At 34.3% G+C, this 17,202-nt stretch overlaps 1 protein-coding gene across 1 annotated transcript in view; it reads left to right on the forward strand.

Moving 5' to 3' along the window:
* Window positions 1-17,202, forward strand: part of LOC148949030 (uncharacterized) — a 387,072-nt gene that overhangs the window by 243,117 nt on the left and 126,753 nt on the right. Inside the window, exon 38 of the mRNA XM_089095093.1 lies at window positions 9,447-9,680. Within this exon, the coding sequence (XP_088951219.1) occupies window positions 9,447-9,680 (234 nt within the window). The remainder of the gene's footprint in view (window positions 1-9,446; window positions 9,681-17,202) is intronic.

The raw sequence follows: 17,202 nt of genomic DNA on the forward strand, positions 1-17,202 counted from the left end.
AGAAGCAATTGTCTTTTGGTCTCTTTTGACTCATAAAAATTGTACTAGTAACTTCTGATTTCCAATCGAATGAGCCTCCAAAGTTTATACGACCACCCCTTCCATATGAGAGAACTCTCGAAATGAGCAACGCTATAGCCTCCCGCAGAAAATGCACCCAAAAAAAATGTTTCCAAATGACAAATACAAAATATTTCCAAATAACAAATAATGTACGTGAACAATGGGCCAATCGCTTAGCTAGAAGCCCTTTCTCCAGAGACTAAAGGGGTTATGCCATACCCAAATTCATATTTATTGGACCTTTCAACTATCTCAAAATTTTCTATCTCAAAATTGGCTATCTCAAAATTTTGATCAGGTGTCTTTTGAGGGAAAAGAGGTGATGGAGGAGGTGTCGCCCTTGAATCTTTTCGGTCACTTAAACAGGGCACTAGAACTTTTAATTTCCAATCAAATAAGCCCTCTCCCGATCTTCTAGGATCACCGGCTCGATACAATAATCCCTGGAAGAAAAAACAATAAACAGGTATCCATAATCTTTCTTCTGGCAACAAAACGCAATATTCCACGTTTTTGTATATAGGAGCTTAAAACCTCTATAGTTGGGTTCTCTGATATGCTGAATCTGATGGTAAGATTTTCATTAAGACCATTTTTTGGGGATGTTTCAACTCTTTTTTGAAAATTGGGCAAATTTTTCTCAGGCTCGTAAATTTTTATGGATAACATTAAACTTAATGAACTATATATATTTGGAATCAAGATAGAAATTCAACTCTTTTGATGATGATGACCGACTTGACTTGACTTACTTGACTTAAAGCTCCTGCTGATGGTAAAGCTTAGAGATAGAAGTGGCTCTTTGCCTCCATTCCGAATGGTCCTATGCAAGCGTGACTGCTTCTTGGAGATCAGTGCTGATCATGGAGAGGTGCTGGGTAAGGCTGTCCCTCCATCTGAACCGGGGTCTTCCACGGGGGTGCTTTCAGCCATGCTGAGGGGGACCAAAATGGAAAATTGTGCTGGTGGGTGCTTCTTCTGGCATGCGAATTAACTGGCCAAACCATCGTAGGGTTCTTAAGGCGAGCTGACAAGAGTTGGGGGTCTGATCCGTTAGTATCAGCAGTCGGGTGTTTGAGACTAAGTCGTACCACTTGATCCCTTCGATTCGTCTTAGGAAGTTTAATTGGGCCACATCTATGGTATGACCGACTGTGTCATCGAAATATTTAGAGCCTTTGTTTTATATTTTTGTTTCACTGTCCCTATTTGGAAGTCTTATTTATTTCATCATAGAAAAGGCAGTGTAGTCATGGGAAAAATACCAACGTCGTATATATGGGGATGACAAACCAACTTTAGAATCAGCAACATTTCATTTGCTATTGGAAGAACAAGATGATAAATTTAGCACCTATAAATTCAGCTTTATTTCATTTTTAATTAGAAGAATATTCAACGCAGTATTACAGAATACAAGAACAGTTAGTCTTAAGTCAGTGGACCGGTAACTTGCTTTTACCTACAATTTTGAAGAAAGTTGTACAACCTTTATTCAACGCAGTATTACAAAGTTCAAGAAAAGTTAGTGAACTTTTTAAGTCAGTGGACTGGTAACTTGCTTTGACCTTGAAGTGATTATTTTGCTTAGTATACATATGGTTTATTTTAGTTTTGATACGTTAGTAACTCTACTGATGATGATGACCGACTGTGTCATTGGAATATTTAGAGCCTTTGTTTTATGTTTTTGTTTCCCTGTCTAATAAAAGGACCTGTCCCTTTTTGGAACTCTAATTTATTTCGTCATAGAAAAGGGAGTGGTCATGGAAAATATACCGATGTATTTTTAAGTTTGAATCAAATGTAATTAATTAATTTAATTCAGACTATTGTATTAAAAATTAAAATTAAATTAAGTATAACTAATGATTATATAAAACTATTAAATTCGAAAAAAATTATTAAACATTAAAAATTGTTCAAGCTCCCTAAATTATTAGCTCCCTAAGTTCCCTATTGTTCAAGTTCCCTAAAATTACTTATTCATTTATATTGGTACCTATTGTATGTTTGTTTTTTATGATCGTTTACTTAATTTCTGGTTGTTTTGTGTCTGAATTATTGTAGGTTTATATTTCTGCTGAGCTTGAGTTTAATATAGCCTTTACTTTTCTTTGAAAAAACTTGTTTTTTGATTTTTTTTTCATTAATTTTAAATGATAAAACATTGAAGCCTTATGGCCTTTTCTATAGGCAACGCTATACCGTTGCCTCTGATACAAGACCAATACATTAAAGTAATTAGTAATACTAATTACTTTATCAGGCGTATAACTTTCTCAGGCGTATAACTTTTAATGGGTATAACTAAACTTAATGAAACTTATATATTTGAAATCAGCATAAAAATATGATTCTATTGATGTATCTATTGGTATCAAAATACCGTTGTTTAGAGTTTCGGTTACTATTGAGACGGGTCGCTCCTTACTTACAGTTCGTTACCGTGAACTGTTTGACTAAAATAACTTTCGGAAAAATAAGTTTTTCAAAGAAAATTAAAGACCATATTAAAGTTAAAATCAGCAGAAATAAAAATCTATGATAATTCAAACTCAAAACAACTAGAAATCACTATTAAATAATAAAAAATATCGAAAATCAGAATGAATGAAAATCGTAATTAAAGAAAATATTTTACTATTAAAGGATAAATAAAACAAAAATCACTACAAGAAAGAGTTTAGCAACTGATCTGTTCCCTAGCTCTAAAAGTGTAAACCCTACTACATCAATATATAATGATATTAACTGCTGAAAGCTCATCAGTTCAAGATTTTATTTCACTGTAAATTTATTTTTATTTTCAATGTTGTAATACGTACAAAACAAAATATTTGTAATATTATTCGTTATCAGTTAAGTGCCAATGACACAGTATTAATACTAATTAATATGTACGAGAATAACACTGCTACGGTTAAGGCAGGAAATGAGGTTAGTTCATGGTTTCGTATTAAAGCAGGAGTTAAGCAGGGTTGTATTCTATCCCCATGGGTATGGATCATTTTTATAGACTTTGTCTTAAGGAGCACAGAAAAGGCAATGACAGAACACGGAATCACATGGGGAAGAAAACTTTCTTGGCCTTAGATTATGCTGGTAATCTAAACATCGTAGATAAAAGTGTGAGCAAAATAAATTAACTTTTATAGGTTTTGCGAGTTCAGGGTGTTTGAATAGGTTTGAACATTAATGTTAAGAAGACTGAGTTGCTAAGGCTAGGAATAAGTGAAGATGAAAAGGTGACATTGGGTAACGAAAAGATCGATCAAGTGGATAGCTTTATTTACCTTGGTATTATTATTAGTAAATACGATGGGTACAGTGAAGATGTTAAAAGTAGAATAGCCAAGACTAAGGGTGTTTTTTTTACAATTGGAAAAAATTTGGAAGAATAAGAAGATAAGTCTGCGAAGCAAGACTAGAATATTGGAAGCTACAGTGATGACAATAGTCAGATATGGCTCTGAAGCATGGGATCTTCAAAAAACGGAGAAAGATTCGCTAGATGTTTTCCAGAGAAATTGCCTTCGGATTGTTTTTGGTACCAGACTGACTGACCGTATTTCAAACAGTAGGCTATACAAAAAGTACGGTTCAATCCTGCTTTCCAGGGCTATAATGAGAGAAAGGTTGAGATGGGTAGGGCACGTTCTGCGGATGAAAAATGACAAATCGCCAAAGATTGTTCTTTTCGGCCAACCGTTTAGGGCTAAACGGAAAGCAGGTCGTCCTCGGTTGGGGTGGGAGGATGTCGTAGGGAAAGATTTATGGGAATGGGAACTTTCTGGGAGGAATTAAAAAGGGAGGTTTTGAATCGACTGGGATTGAGGAGGAGCATTTTTAGCTGTGCTGCTCAGGCAGCTTGGCGCTGCGGTGGGGTGTTAGTAGTAGTAGTAAACTAAAAACAAACAGAAATGACGACAAATAGAAGTAGGGCTAACTCCCCCTGTGCCTTCTAAACATCAGAAAATAACTTGTATTCCGCATTAGGTTATCAAAGATTAACATATTTATTTAATAAAATATGTGTTTCTAAGAATCATTTAAGAAAGTATTTTCGAATTTTTTAAAGTAGTCTTCAGAATTTTATAGTTTTCTTTTGGAGAGACCAACCACTAAATCAGAACCACGTTTTTATTTTTTTTTACTATCAATTTTCATGCATGAAAATGAAGTTTAAAACTAACAGGACAACAGGAAATGATTAGAGTTCTTCAATTTATGCTATGATTTTAAAAACAAAATTATTTGTTAGTTTGCGGCAACATAGGGGAAGAATTTGAGCTATTCGATCAGAGGTTCCCAGGCTCAATCCCGCATGCCGTAATAAATTGGCATTTTTACAGAGTATTCGTTTCAATTTTTAGTATAATTTTTTGTTTATAATTATAATTAGAAGTATAATTTAATTGTTTAATATAATTCGTTTAATTTTTTAGTATAACATAATTGTAACTAACAGCGTCGTTAGGGATTTTTTGCCCTTTGTTAAAATGGATTCTCGTTAATCTAAGCTAACAAACAAGTAACAATTCTGGGTGGTTACGCTTTTTTAAATATTTGACTTTTTCTTGAAATTTTGCCTCATTATTGTACCTATTTTATGTAAAATATATACCTTCATCTTATTGGTCGGCAATACATTAACTTTTTCTATTGAGAGTACGCGAGTCCTTTTTTGATGTGATTTATTTGTATTATGACATTTGTATTTCTAATTTATTTATTTTATAACCAATTTATTTTAAAATAGCCCAGATCTTTTTGCTTGCCATTATGTTTTGTTTCTTCTGTCAAACTGTGAGGCAGTAATCTTTTAGCTAGAAATACAGTATAAGGGAGCTTGAATTATTTTTAAAGTTTAATAATCTTTCCAAATTTAATTCTTTTATATAATCATTAGCTATATTTTGAACTAGTTTTGAACTAAAATGAAGTTGTCATCAAGCCATGGCTAATTGGAGATAAAGCCAAGACAGATAGTCTGAGTGAGAGGCAAAGCTGGCATAAGCCTTTTTCAGGATTGTATAAAAATGACGTCATTTTTAGGGAACTAGAACTTCCAATTTCCAGTCGAACGAGCCACCTCCAAAGTTTATGTAACCACCCCTTCTATGACAACCTTATTTGCCCTCCGATCACTCTTGACTCTAAAAAAGGGAACTAAAAATTTTAATTTCCGATCAAATGAGCCTCTTACAAAGCTTATACGGCCAACCTTTCCATAAAAATCTTATATGTTCCCGGATCATAACTTACAACCCTTGCTCCCGGGCTCTGGAGGGTTTTGTAAGCCTCAGGGGCATTTTTTGTGAACTTTGGACAATTTTGAACAAAATGCCCATCTCAAAATTTCGCACCTGATGCATTTGGGAAAAGAGGGTATGGGTGGTCTAGTAGCCCTCCTATCACTTTTGACTCTTAAAAAGGGCATTAGAAATTCCGATTTCCAATCAAACGAACCCTCTGTAAAGTTTATACGACCATTCCTTCCATAAAAACCTATGCCCCTAGGTTATAACTTACCACCATTGTCGCGGACTTCTGGGGGGGGGGGTAGTTGGCCTTTGACCACTTTTGGTTCTTAAAAAGGGAATTAGAACTGTCTATTTCCAATCAGATGAGCCCCCTCCAGAGTCTATACGACCTCCCCTTCCATATGAAGTGCCTCTGGTAAAAAAATAAATAAATACTAAAACATTGAAGCCTTATGGTCTTTACTATAGGCAACACTATAGCGTTGCCTCTGATAAATCAATTTCTTGTTCGTAAATTATAAGATTCGTGACTAATTGGGTTCGACTGCTTAGACATTTTTCATTTATCTTTCTAAGTTTGAAATTTTGATCAGCATCCCTATTCTTTGTCTAAATGGAAATTTTGGTCAGTGCTTCCTCTCCCTTGCCTTGAACCGTAGCCATGATTGAAACATCGTGCTTCGATCTCTATCAGGATTCGTAATGCTTATGCATTTGCAATATTCTTGCAATTAAATAAGGTTTTACCTTTATATACTCTCTGGACCTGAAGCTGTCCCTGTTTAACAATTAAATAAAAAAAACAAGTTTTTTAAACTGAAAGTAAGGAGCGACATTAAAACTTAAAACGAACAGAAATTATTCCGTATATGGAAGGGGCTTTCCCCTCCTCAACGCCTTGCTCTTTACGCTAAAGTTTTTTATTGTTTTAAAAAATAAAGTTTTGAGACAGAGTCAAACTTTAGCGTAAAGAGCGAGGCGTTGAGGAGGGGAAAGCCCCTTCCATATACGGAATAGTTTCTGTTCGTTTTATGTTTTAATGTCGCTTCCTACTTTCAGTTTAGAAAAACTCGTTTTTTTATTTAATTTTTGAACATTTTTGAATTAATGCAGGTTTTGATTTTGGTTCATCGTACATGAACAACTAAAACGAAATTTGCATATTAATTGTACTTTTATTTGGTTAAATGGCTTTCTGGAAACTTGTTGAATTTTATTTACGAACGTTTTTATTAGTAATAAATATACGTAACTTACGAATTAACTTACGTAACGAACTTCTATATTCATATATTTTTAATACGTATATTGGGGGGTTTGCCCCCTAGTCAATACCTTGCTCTTTAAGCTAAAGCTCAAATTTTGTTCCAATTCTTTAAAAATGACCTCTTAATCACAAAGGCCGTTAATTAGAATAGATGATAGAGATAGCTCTTTTGAAAGCACTAAAAAAAACTATAGCGTAAAGAGCGAGGTATTGACTTGGGGGAGAACCCCCTCATATACGTAATAATTTCTGTTCATTTTAAGTTCTAATGTTGCTTCTTACTTTCAGTTGAAAAAACTTGTTTTTTTTAATTTAATTTCTGATAGGATTTTAAATAATGCTTGGAAATCAGGCGCCCCCTTCATAGAAATGTCCCTTACCCCAAAGAAACATCCTCCACGGAAAGATTCTCACGAGTAACCCCCTCTTTCAGCCCCCCCTACCAGAAAAAAATTCTTCCTGAAAATGTCTGTATACTTCCCAATAACCAATACAATATTTAAGCAATGGGCAAAGTTCATAACTTGCAGCCCTTCCCATGGGAACTGTGGGGGAATAAGTCATCGTAAAAGACATAATTTTTAGATTTTCGACTATGTTGAACAAAATGGCTATCTTAAAATTTCGATCAAGTGACTTTGGGAAAAAAACGAGCGTGGGAGGGCGCCTAGTTGCCCTCCATTTTTTTTGTCACTTAGAAAGGGCACTAGAAATTTTACTTTCCGTTCCAATGAGCCCTCCTACAATATTCTAGGACCACTGGGTCAATACGATCACCCCTGGGAAAAAAAAACAAACAAACAAATAAACACGCACCCGTGATCTTTCTTCTGGCAAAAAATGCAAAATTCCACATTTTTGTAGATAGGAGCTTGAAACCTCTACAGTAGGGTTTCTTATACACTGAATTTGATGGTGTGAATTTCATTAAGTTTCTGTAATTTTTAGGGGGTCTGTCCCCCTTTTCTCGAAAATCAGCCAAATTTTTTCAGGCGCTTTACTTTTGATGAGTAAGATTAAACTTGATCAAGCTTATATATTTGAAATCAGCACTAAAATCTGGTTACTTTGATATGTTTATTGGTACAAGAGTTTCGTCTTTTGGAGTTTGAGCTAGCTTTGAACCGGGTCACTCCTGTCCTACAGTTAATTACCACGAACTATTTTTACGGGGTTCGTTACCCCGTACTTATCATGTAACTCATTCACTGCTTTACTTCCAGATACGAAAATAAAAAAATTTCAGATTTTTATAAATTTCAGTAGTTCTATTGTTTTTCAATATTTTTGACATGTTATGACTTTCCCTCTTTTACAGTTCTATCAGTTGACGCCTTGATTTGACTTACTCTACTAACATTTCGTTTGGCGTTATTATGTGTTAATGAATTTTTAGACAGTTTTATATAAATTTGGTCTTTTTCTTATTTTGGATTCCAAAATGCAAATTTGGTAAATCTGGGTTCGTAATAGAAATTTTTCGAAATAAATATCTTATTATGGTTACAGCAGTAGCTGCAACCTAGTAAGGAACGGACCACGGACCGTGGTAACCAACATTAAAAAATGTGATTTAAAAAAAAAACAACTTGCAAATGAGAAACAATTGCCATTTATAGCTAATTAAAGAATAGTTACTACCATCTAAATTAGTCTTAATGCTAAAATATCATTGTGAAACAAAATTAAGGGAATCAAAAAATAGCCTAAAACCTCTAAAAGTGGTTTCATATCGAAACAAAAAGTGCACCATTTGAATCGTCATTGCCAAAATCCCTGTTCAGGAATTTTACAGTCCCCTGGCTAGGACGATAAGGAAAATCACTTTTTTGTATGGATGGCAATGATGTGTCCTCTTTTTTTCTTTTTCGTTTCCTCTACTGCTAGAAGTGAACTGGGCCATTTTAGAGAGCTGTTTAAGTGCTCGTTTTCAAGGAAATTGCTTTATCAAGGGCCTTTTGTAAGTATCAAAACATAATATTGGAAATAAAATCAATTGTTTGCTACTTAGCTAGAAAAGGCTACTTGGGTTCGAAAATATCTGTTCACAAGCATTACTTCTGATCAGTTAAGTTGAAAGGATAACTGAGGCTCAGATCGGGGGTACTTTTAAGCAACCGAAAATAGCCAAAAGCAAAAAAGAACCAACACGACAAATAACCAAAAAAGCAACCAAAAATGAATTATTATTAGAAGATGGCAAATACTGTGCCATATGACTCTCATGGGACTAGGGTAGCTCCTGCACGATTTTTGATGTGGGGCCCCTCAGGGCCTACGAAAGGGTGGTAGACTTTGAATCACGTTTGTCCTTTCCTTTGAAAGTACAGTGAAAGCACTACGGACTTACGGTCAAGATCGTTTAACGTCGCGATCCAATGTTGCCACCTTGGAACGAACTCAAAGCAAGAAGCTCTTTACATTTGAAGATTAGATTCTCTATAATAAGTCTAGCTTAACATTTACGAATTTGTGAGTCAAGATGTCAATTTCGTCTTTCAACTTATTGATCCTCTATTTTGTAATTTACATTTTGTTTAAAATATCTATAACATTAGTACAGATTTGACAGCAAGGTAAGCAGAATTTTCAGAATACCGGATCCTTCTCCGACTTTTAGAAATGTTTCTGCAATGATATTAAATCTATTAAAATATTAATTGGAAATGTGTTTAGAAAAAAACTTGTCTGTAACAAGAACAACGAGTTACAGCCATTGTGAACTAATTATTTTTCTATTTTAATATTCTTTATCTTTTTTTGTGGTATTTGCGCCTGTTGTGAAGAAATCAATGTTATAATTTAAGAAATGCAGAAGAAAAAATTGTCAGAAGTTGTTTTTTTTTTAGATTAAACGGAAAGTCTCATTATTCGATGCAGACGAGCCCAAGCTTCGAGCTGACCTTCATAACCACGTTCGAACAACAGAATTTGGCAAAGTGTATAGTATTGAAGTTGCTAGTGTCAATTTGACAACTATGTACGAGAAGAAGGGCAAGATTAAATCCCACAAAACTGTGCTGCGTCTCGTGCCTGATGGCAGTAAAAATTTTGGATATGATATTATGTTTAATGGTACTTCGGTAAGTCGGTATTTTAATTTTTTTTTTTTTCGTATTTAATCAAGCGACTTGATTAACCTCACGGTGTCTTAGTCCTTACCTACTTGTCTCCGATTTTGGCGTTTTTACTGTTTTCTCTTCTTTTTTTACACCGATAGTGGATGAGCAAACAAGAAAAAAAAGAATCCATGCTTGACTCTTACTGAGAAAAAATTTAAATTATATTTTATTTTATTTAGAATGTGATTGTTTGAAAAATCGATATATTTCGTAATATATGTTTTTTTGTGTCCAAAATAGAAGTAAAGAAGCTTTGTATCTTTCTATTTCTTCATTTTATGGGATGTTTGAAAATTAGGAAGTTGCAGGAGCTCCGTATCGGATGGATCAGTGTTGATTGGCTGAAATATGGTTCAGTTAACCATATCTCTCCGAAATAAATCTAAAATGTAAATAAGGTTTTGAGAGCTAATAGGAACAAAAACAATGTCTCTAGATAAGTATTTTCTGTTTTTTTTCCTCAGAAAATTAAAAATTCTGCACAACCAATACTAATACGACTGTTCCTCTATTTAAAAAGGTAATCTAAAAAAAAAAAAAAAAAAAAAAAAAAAATAGAAAACGCCTTTCCGTAAAAAAAAAAAAAAAAAAATCTTATACCAACTTCAAATGTGAAAGTTTTGCTAATAGTAACTTATGGACTTTCACAGCCGTTGGATTATTTCTTATAAGACAATATCGAGAACAGAAGTTACGAGACGCTTCGATTACGCATGTCACACGTATATAACATCTAATGTCTGTAATTATTACTCATGTTAAATTCCACGAGAAGTGCTTTTCTGCATGTAGGCATAGTTATTTCAACCAATATGTATTGATCTTTTAATATTGTTTAAATCTTTGTATGACTAGATGTTTTTATTGAATATATTATTAATTATTGTCTTCTTTATCGTCAGTTATCATCTTAATGTATCAATATATTAATGCATTATATTAATATAATAATGTTTAAATTCATGCTAACATCAATATCAAATAATTAATATATTAATATTAGTATAACATCAGTTATTGTCTAAGTTAGATTATATCTAAATTAGATGCAACTTCAATTAGAACTTATTTTAATTGACAGAACGTCGTTGGGATCTTTTCAGCAACTAAGTAACCGAAAGTGTGTAATTAAAGAGAAATTTGAATATTTGAAAAGGGGCTAGACATGTCTCCCCCTCTTTCATCCCCTCTTTTGGTGTGACCTCATAGACCCACCGGGTTACCATTAGGGCTACCATCAATGTTACTAATGTACCTTCTGTGGTTATTGTTCTTGTGACGTCACACGTTTTTATGAGCTTTAGTATATATTCAACATGACGCTCGTTTGGTTTTGACACTAAACACATGTTACTGGGGAATAACCGAAACTTAACATCCATTCTTGTGCATGGTTACCCTTTTGGGCCAAAATGGTGTATTTTTATTCACTATAGTAAGACCAAAACTTGCATGTGTGGCAACGCTTGTTACTATTTATTTGTAGTATGCAACTCCCTGTATGTTCAGAGTGATTAGCGTCCAATTAGGTCACCAGTTTATTGACTAGACCCGGACGGGAATTTCATGCTAGCAGAAGTAAGCCTTTGGTCGGGGAATAACCAATGGATACAGTTATTTTTAGCTTATAAAGTATTGCTTGGAAAATAGTAATATAGATGCACTACATAGTAAATCTACAATCTACATGGTAATGCAGATTTCAAATTAAATTTGTCTGCAGTTCCGTTTAAAAAATAAGTGCTATGTTTCCATATGTTTCTTTTGAGGCATATTCATGAAACTTTAAAAAAAAAATTACAGTTACGTTTATCATGTCTTTCTGCCTCTTGTCGAGGGGTTTGGTGAGCCGTATTGCGAATGCTAGTGAGTGACTTGCATCCTCTGTGCAGTACTTTTGTACAGGCCCTAACTGAAAGATAATATACGAGGGCAAGTTGAGAAATTTAGCTACAATGATCCAAACCATGTATTAACGAAAATTCACTTGAAAAATAAATAAAATAATCCAAATAGCTGTGACAACTAGTTTTTGGCATTTACAAGAAACCTTTTTCACACGTTCAGTTCTATTAGAATAAAAAATGTTAAAGGAATTTATTATAAAGATGTATTGAGAAAGTTAAAAACTCCTCTAATGAAAAAAAAAGATTAGGAAAGTAAAAAAAGACCCAGCGGCACCTTTTCTGGAAAACTTCGATTGAAAACTTTACCGTTCAGCCACCTGTACAGCTGTGATTTAATGCCGTATAACTTTTGTTTTAGTTTCCTAACTAAAAGACCACGCTAAGAAAAGAAAATGTTTAGATGTTGATGATGCTTAAAAAAAGGCTACATCAACCTGGTTTACACTGTATATCCCCAACCTGAATACGGACTGGTATTGATAAGCTGCTGTCAACAATGTTATCTTGTAAATTGCGAAGATCAAGCGCTTGTCATTTCTCTGCCACATTTCGTAGTAATCAAACGGTTCGTGGTAACGAACTGTAAGTAAGGAGCGACCCGGCTCAATAGTAACCGAAACTCTAAAAACCAAATTTTGATACCAATAGATACATCAAAAGAATCAGATTTTAATGCTGATTTCAAATATAAATATCTAAGTATATTCATCAAGTTTAGTCCTACCCATCAGAAGTTACGCGCCTCAGAAAATTTGCCTGATTTTCGAAAAAAGGGGGGAACACCCCCTAGAAGTCGTAGAACTCTAATGAAAATCACACCATCAGATTCAGCGTATCAGAAAACCCTGCTGTAGAGGTTTCAAGCTCCTATCTGCAAAAATGTGGAATTTTCCATTTCTTGCCAGAAGAAAGATCACGGATGTGTGTTTATTTAATTTTTTTTCCAGGGGTGATCGTATCGACCCAGTGGTCCTAGAATATCGTTTGAGGGCTCATTCGAACGGAAATTAAAAGTTATATTGCCTTTTTTAAGTAACCAAAAAAATGGAGGGCAACTAGGCCCCCTCCCACGCTCTTTTTTCCCAAAGTCATCCGATCAAAATTTTGAGATAGCCATTTTGCTCAGCATGGTCGAAAATATAATAACTATGTCTTTTAGGATAACTTAATCACCCAAAGTCCCCGGGGGGAGTGCTGAAAGTTGTGAACTTTACCCAAATTTTACATATAGTATTGGTTATTGGGAAGTATACAGATGTTTTCAGGGGGGATTTTTTCTGGTTATGGGGGGTGGGGGGTTATGTGGGAGGGTCTTTCCATGGAGGAAGTTTTCATGGGGGAAGGGACATTGCTATGAAGGGGGCACCGGATTTCACAGCATTATTTAAAAAACGATCAGAAATTAAATAAAGAAAAAAGTTTTTCAACTGAAAGTAAGGAGCAACATCTAAACTTAAAACGAACAGAAATTATTGCGTATATGATTGGGTTCGCCCCCTAATCAATACCTCACTCTTTAAGCCAAAGATTTTATTTTTAGTACTTTCATAAGAGCTATTTATTCTAATTAACAGCCTTTGTGATTAGGGGGTCATTTTTAAAGAATTGGAACAAAATTTGAACTTTAGCGTAAAGAGCGAGGTATTGACTCGGGGGCGAACCCCATAATATACGTTTTAAAAATATACGAATATAGAAGTTCGTTACATATGTTAATTCGTAAGTTACTTATATTTATTACTAATAAAAACGTTCGTAAAAAAATTTAACAACTTTCGAGAAAGCCATTTAACCAAATAAAAATAAAATTAATATGAAAATGTTGTTTTAATTATTGATATACGGTGAGCCAAAATCAAAACCTGCATTAATTCAAAAACGTTAAAAAATTAAATAAAAATAACAAGTTTTTTTTCAAACAGTTCGTGGTAACGAACTGTAAGTAAGGAGCGACCCGGCTCAATGGTAACTGAAACTCTTGAAAACGGGTTTGATACCAATAGATACATCAAAAGAATCAAATTTCAATGCTGAATTTAAATATATAACTTTCATCAAGTTTAGTCCTACCCATCAAAAGTTACGCGTCTGAGAAAACTTGGCCGATTTTCGAAAAAAGGCGGAAAGACCCCCTAAAAGTTATAGAACCTTAATGAAAATCACGCCATCATATTCAGCGTATCAGAGAACCCTACTGTAGAGGTTTGAAGCTCCTATCTACAAAAATGTGGAATTTTTCATTTTTTGCCAGAAGAAAGATCACGGATGCGTGTTTATTTGTTTGTTTGTTTTTTTTTGTTTGTTTTTTTTCCCAGGGGTGATTGTATCGACCCAGTGGTCCTAGAATATCGTGGGAGGGCTCATTGGAACGGAAATTAAAAGTTCTACTGCCCTTTATAAGTAACCAAAAATGGAGGGCAACTAGGCCCCCTCCCACGCTCATTTTTTTCCCAAAGTCACCCGATCAAAATTTTGAGATAGCCATTTTGTTCAGCATGGTCGAAAATATGATAAAAATGTCTTTTAGGATGACTTGATCCCCCAAAGTCCCCAGGGGGAGGGCTGAAAGTTATGAACTTTACTCAATGTTAACATATAGTATTGGTTATTGGGAAGTATACAGACTTTTTCAGAGGAGATTTTTCTGGTAGGTGGGGGAAGGAGAGGGTCGGGGACTATATGGAAGGATCTTTCCATGAAGGAAGTTTTCATGGGGGAAGGGAAATTGCCATGAAGGGGGCGCCGGACTTGCCAGCATTATTTATTGGTTATTGGGAAGTATACAACCATTTTCAGGAAGGATTTTTTCTGGAGGGGGGGGGCTAGAGGAGGGAATTACTCTGGAGAATATTTCCGTGGAGGATGTTTCTTTGGGGTAAGGGACATTTCTATGAAGGGGCGCCGGATTTCCAAGCATTATTTAAGAAACGATCAGAAGTTAAATAAAAAAAAACAAGTTTTTTCAACTGAAATGTAAGAAGGAATATTAGAACTTAAAACGAACAGAAATTATAACGTATGTGAGGGGTTCTCCCCCAAGTCAATACCTCGCTCTTTACGCTACAGTTTTTTTTAGTGCTTTCAAAAGAGCTATCTATTCTAATTAAACGGTCTTTGTGATTCAGGGGTTTGTGAATCAAAATTTTTTTAAATTTTAACGTAAAGAGCGTGGTATTGACTAAGGGGAGAACCTCTTCATATAAGTAATAACATATACTTAATAAAAAAAAACAATAAAAAACAAGCAATACAGCTCAATAGTAATCGAAACTTTTAAAAACGAAATTTTGATGTCAATAAATGTATCAAAAGAATGTGTTTATAATGCTGATCCTAAATATATAAATTTTATTAAGTTTAGTATTACTCATCAAAGGCTACGAGCCTGAGAAAATTTACTTGATTTTTTAAAGAGGGGAAACATCCCCTAGAAGTGAAAGAATTTTAATGAAAATCACACCGTCAGATTCAGCGTATCAGAAAACCCTATTACATAGGTTTCAAGCTCATATCTGCAAAAATCTGCAACTTTGTATTTTTTGCCAGAAGAAAAATATACGAATATAGAAGTTAGTTACGTAAGTTAATTTGTAAAGACATACATTTAGCAAAAGAAAAGTAAAGTTTGTATGCAAATAAAAGCTGCATTAACTAAAAAACGATCAGAAATTAAATAAAAAAAACAAGTTTTTTAAACTGAAAGTAAGGAGCGACATTAAAACTTAAAACGAACAGAAATTATTCCGTATATGAAAGGGGCTGTCCCCTCCTCAACGCCTCGCTCTTTACGCTAAAGTTTTTTATTGTTTTAAAAAATAGAGTTGTGAGAAAGTCAAACTTTTTATTGTTTTAAAAAATAAAGTTGTGAGACAGAGTCAAACTTTAGCGTAAAGAGCGAGGCGTTGAGGAAGGGACACCTCCTTTCATATACGGAATAATTTCTGTTCTTTTAAAGTTTTAACGTCACTCCTTGCTTTCAATTAAAAAAACCTGTTTTTATTTATTTAATCAAACAGTTCGTGGTAACGAACTGTAATTCAGGAGTGACCCGTCTCAATGGTAACCGAAGCTCGAAAAAACGGAATTTTGATGCCAATAGATACATTAAAAGAATCAGATTTTAATGCTGATTTCAAATATATAATTTTCATCAAGTTTAGAGCTACCTATCAAAATTATGCGCCTGATAAAATTTGGCTGATTTTCGAAAAAAGGGGGGAATACCCCCTAAAAGTTATAGAACCTTAATAAAAATTACACCGTCATATTCAGCGTATAAGAGAACCCTAATGTAAATATTTCAGACACCTATCTGAAAAAATCTGTAATTTTGCATTTTTTGCCAGAAGAAAGATCATGGTTGCGTGTTTTTTTGTTTGTTTGTTTGTTTTTTTGTTTTTTTTTTTTTTTTCCCAGGGGTGTTCGTATCGACCCAGTGATCCTAGAATATCGTGGGAGGGCTAACTGGAACGGAAATTAAAAGTTTTAGTGCCCTATTTAAGTGACCAAGAAAATAGAGGGCAACTAGGCCCCCTCCAACGCTCATTTTTTTCCCTAAAGTCACCCGATCAAAATTTTGAGATAGCCATTTTGTTCAACATGGTCTAAAATATGATAAAAATGTCTTTTAGGATGACTTGATCCCCCAAAGTCCCCAGGGGGAGGGCTGAAAGTTATGAACTTTACTCAATGTTAACATATAGTATTGGTTATTGGGAAGTATACAGACTTTTTCAGAGGAGATTTTTTCTGGTAGGTGGGGGAAGGAGCGGGGCGGGGGCTATATGGAAGGATCTTGCCATGAAGGAAGTTTTCATGGGGGACGGGACATTGCTATGAAGGGGGCGCCGGATTTCCCAGCATTATTAAAGAAAAAGATCAGGAATTAAATAAAAAAAAAAACAAGTTTTTCAACTGATCAACTGATTGTGATTAAGAGGTCATTTTTAAAGAACTGGAAAAAAATTCGAACTATAGTTTAAAGAGCAGGGTATTGACTAGGGGGCGAACCCCCTAATATACATGTTAAAAATTTATGAATATAGAAGTTCTTTACGTAAGTTAATTCTAAGTTACGTATATTTATTACTAATAAAAACGTTCGTAAATAAAATTAAACAAGTTTCGAGAAAGCCATTTAACCAAATATAATATGCAAATTTTGTTTTAGTTATTCATGTACGGTGAGCCAAGACCAAAACCTGAATTAATTCAAAAACGTTCAAAAATTAAACAAAACAAACAGGTTTTTTTAACTGAAAGTAAGGAACGACGTTAAAACTTAAAACGAACAGAAATTATTCCGTATATGAAAGGGGCTGTCCCCTCCTCAACGCCTCGCTCTTTACGCTAAAGTTTGACTTTCTCTCAACTCTATTTTTTAAACAATAAAAAAACTTTAGCGTAAAGAGCGAGGCGTTGAGGAGGGGACAGCCCCCTTCATATACGGAATAATTTCTGTTCGTTTTAAGTTTTAACGTCGCTCCTTACTTTCAGTTAAAAAAACTTGTTTTTTTATTTAATAACTGAAAGGAGCGACATTAAAACTTAAAACGAACAGAAATTATTCTATTTAT

Source organism: Artemia sp. Qi Xiang Cuo, chromosome 9 (assembly GCF_049724085.1).
Source record: "Artemia sp. Qi Xiang Cuo chromosome 9, ASM4972408v1, whole genome shotgun sequence".
NCBI lineage: Eukaryota > Metazoa > Arthropoda > Branchiopoda > Anostraca > Artemiidae > Artemia > Artemia sp. Qi Xiang Cuo.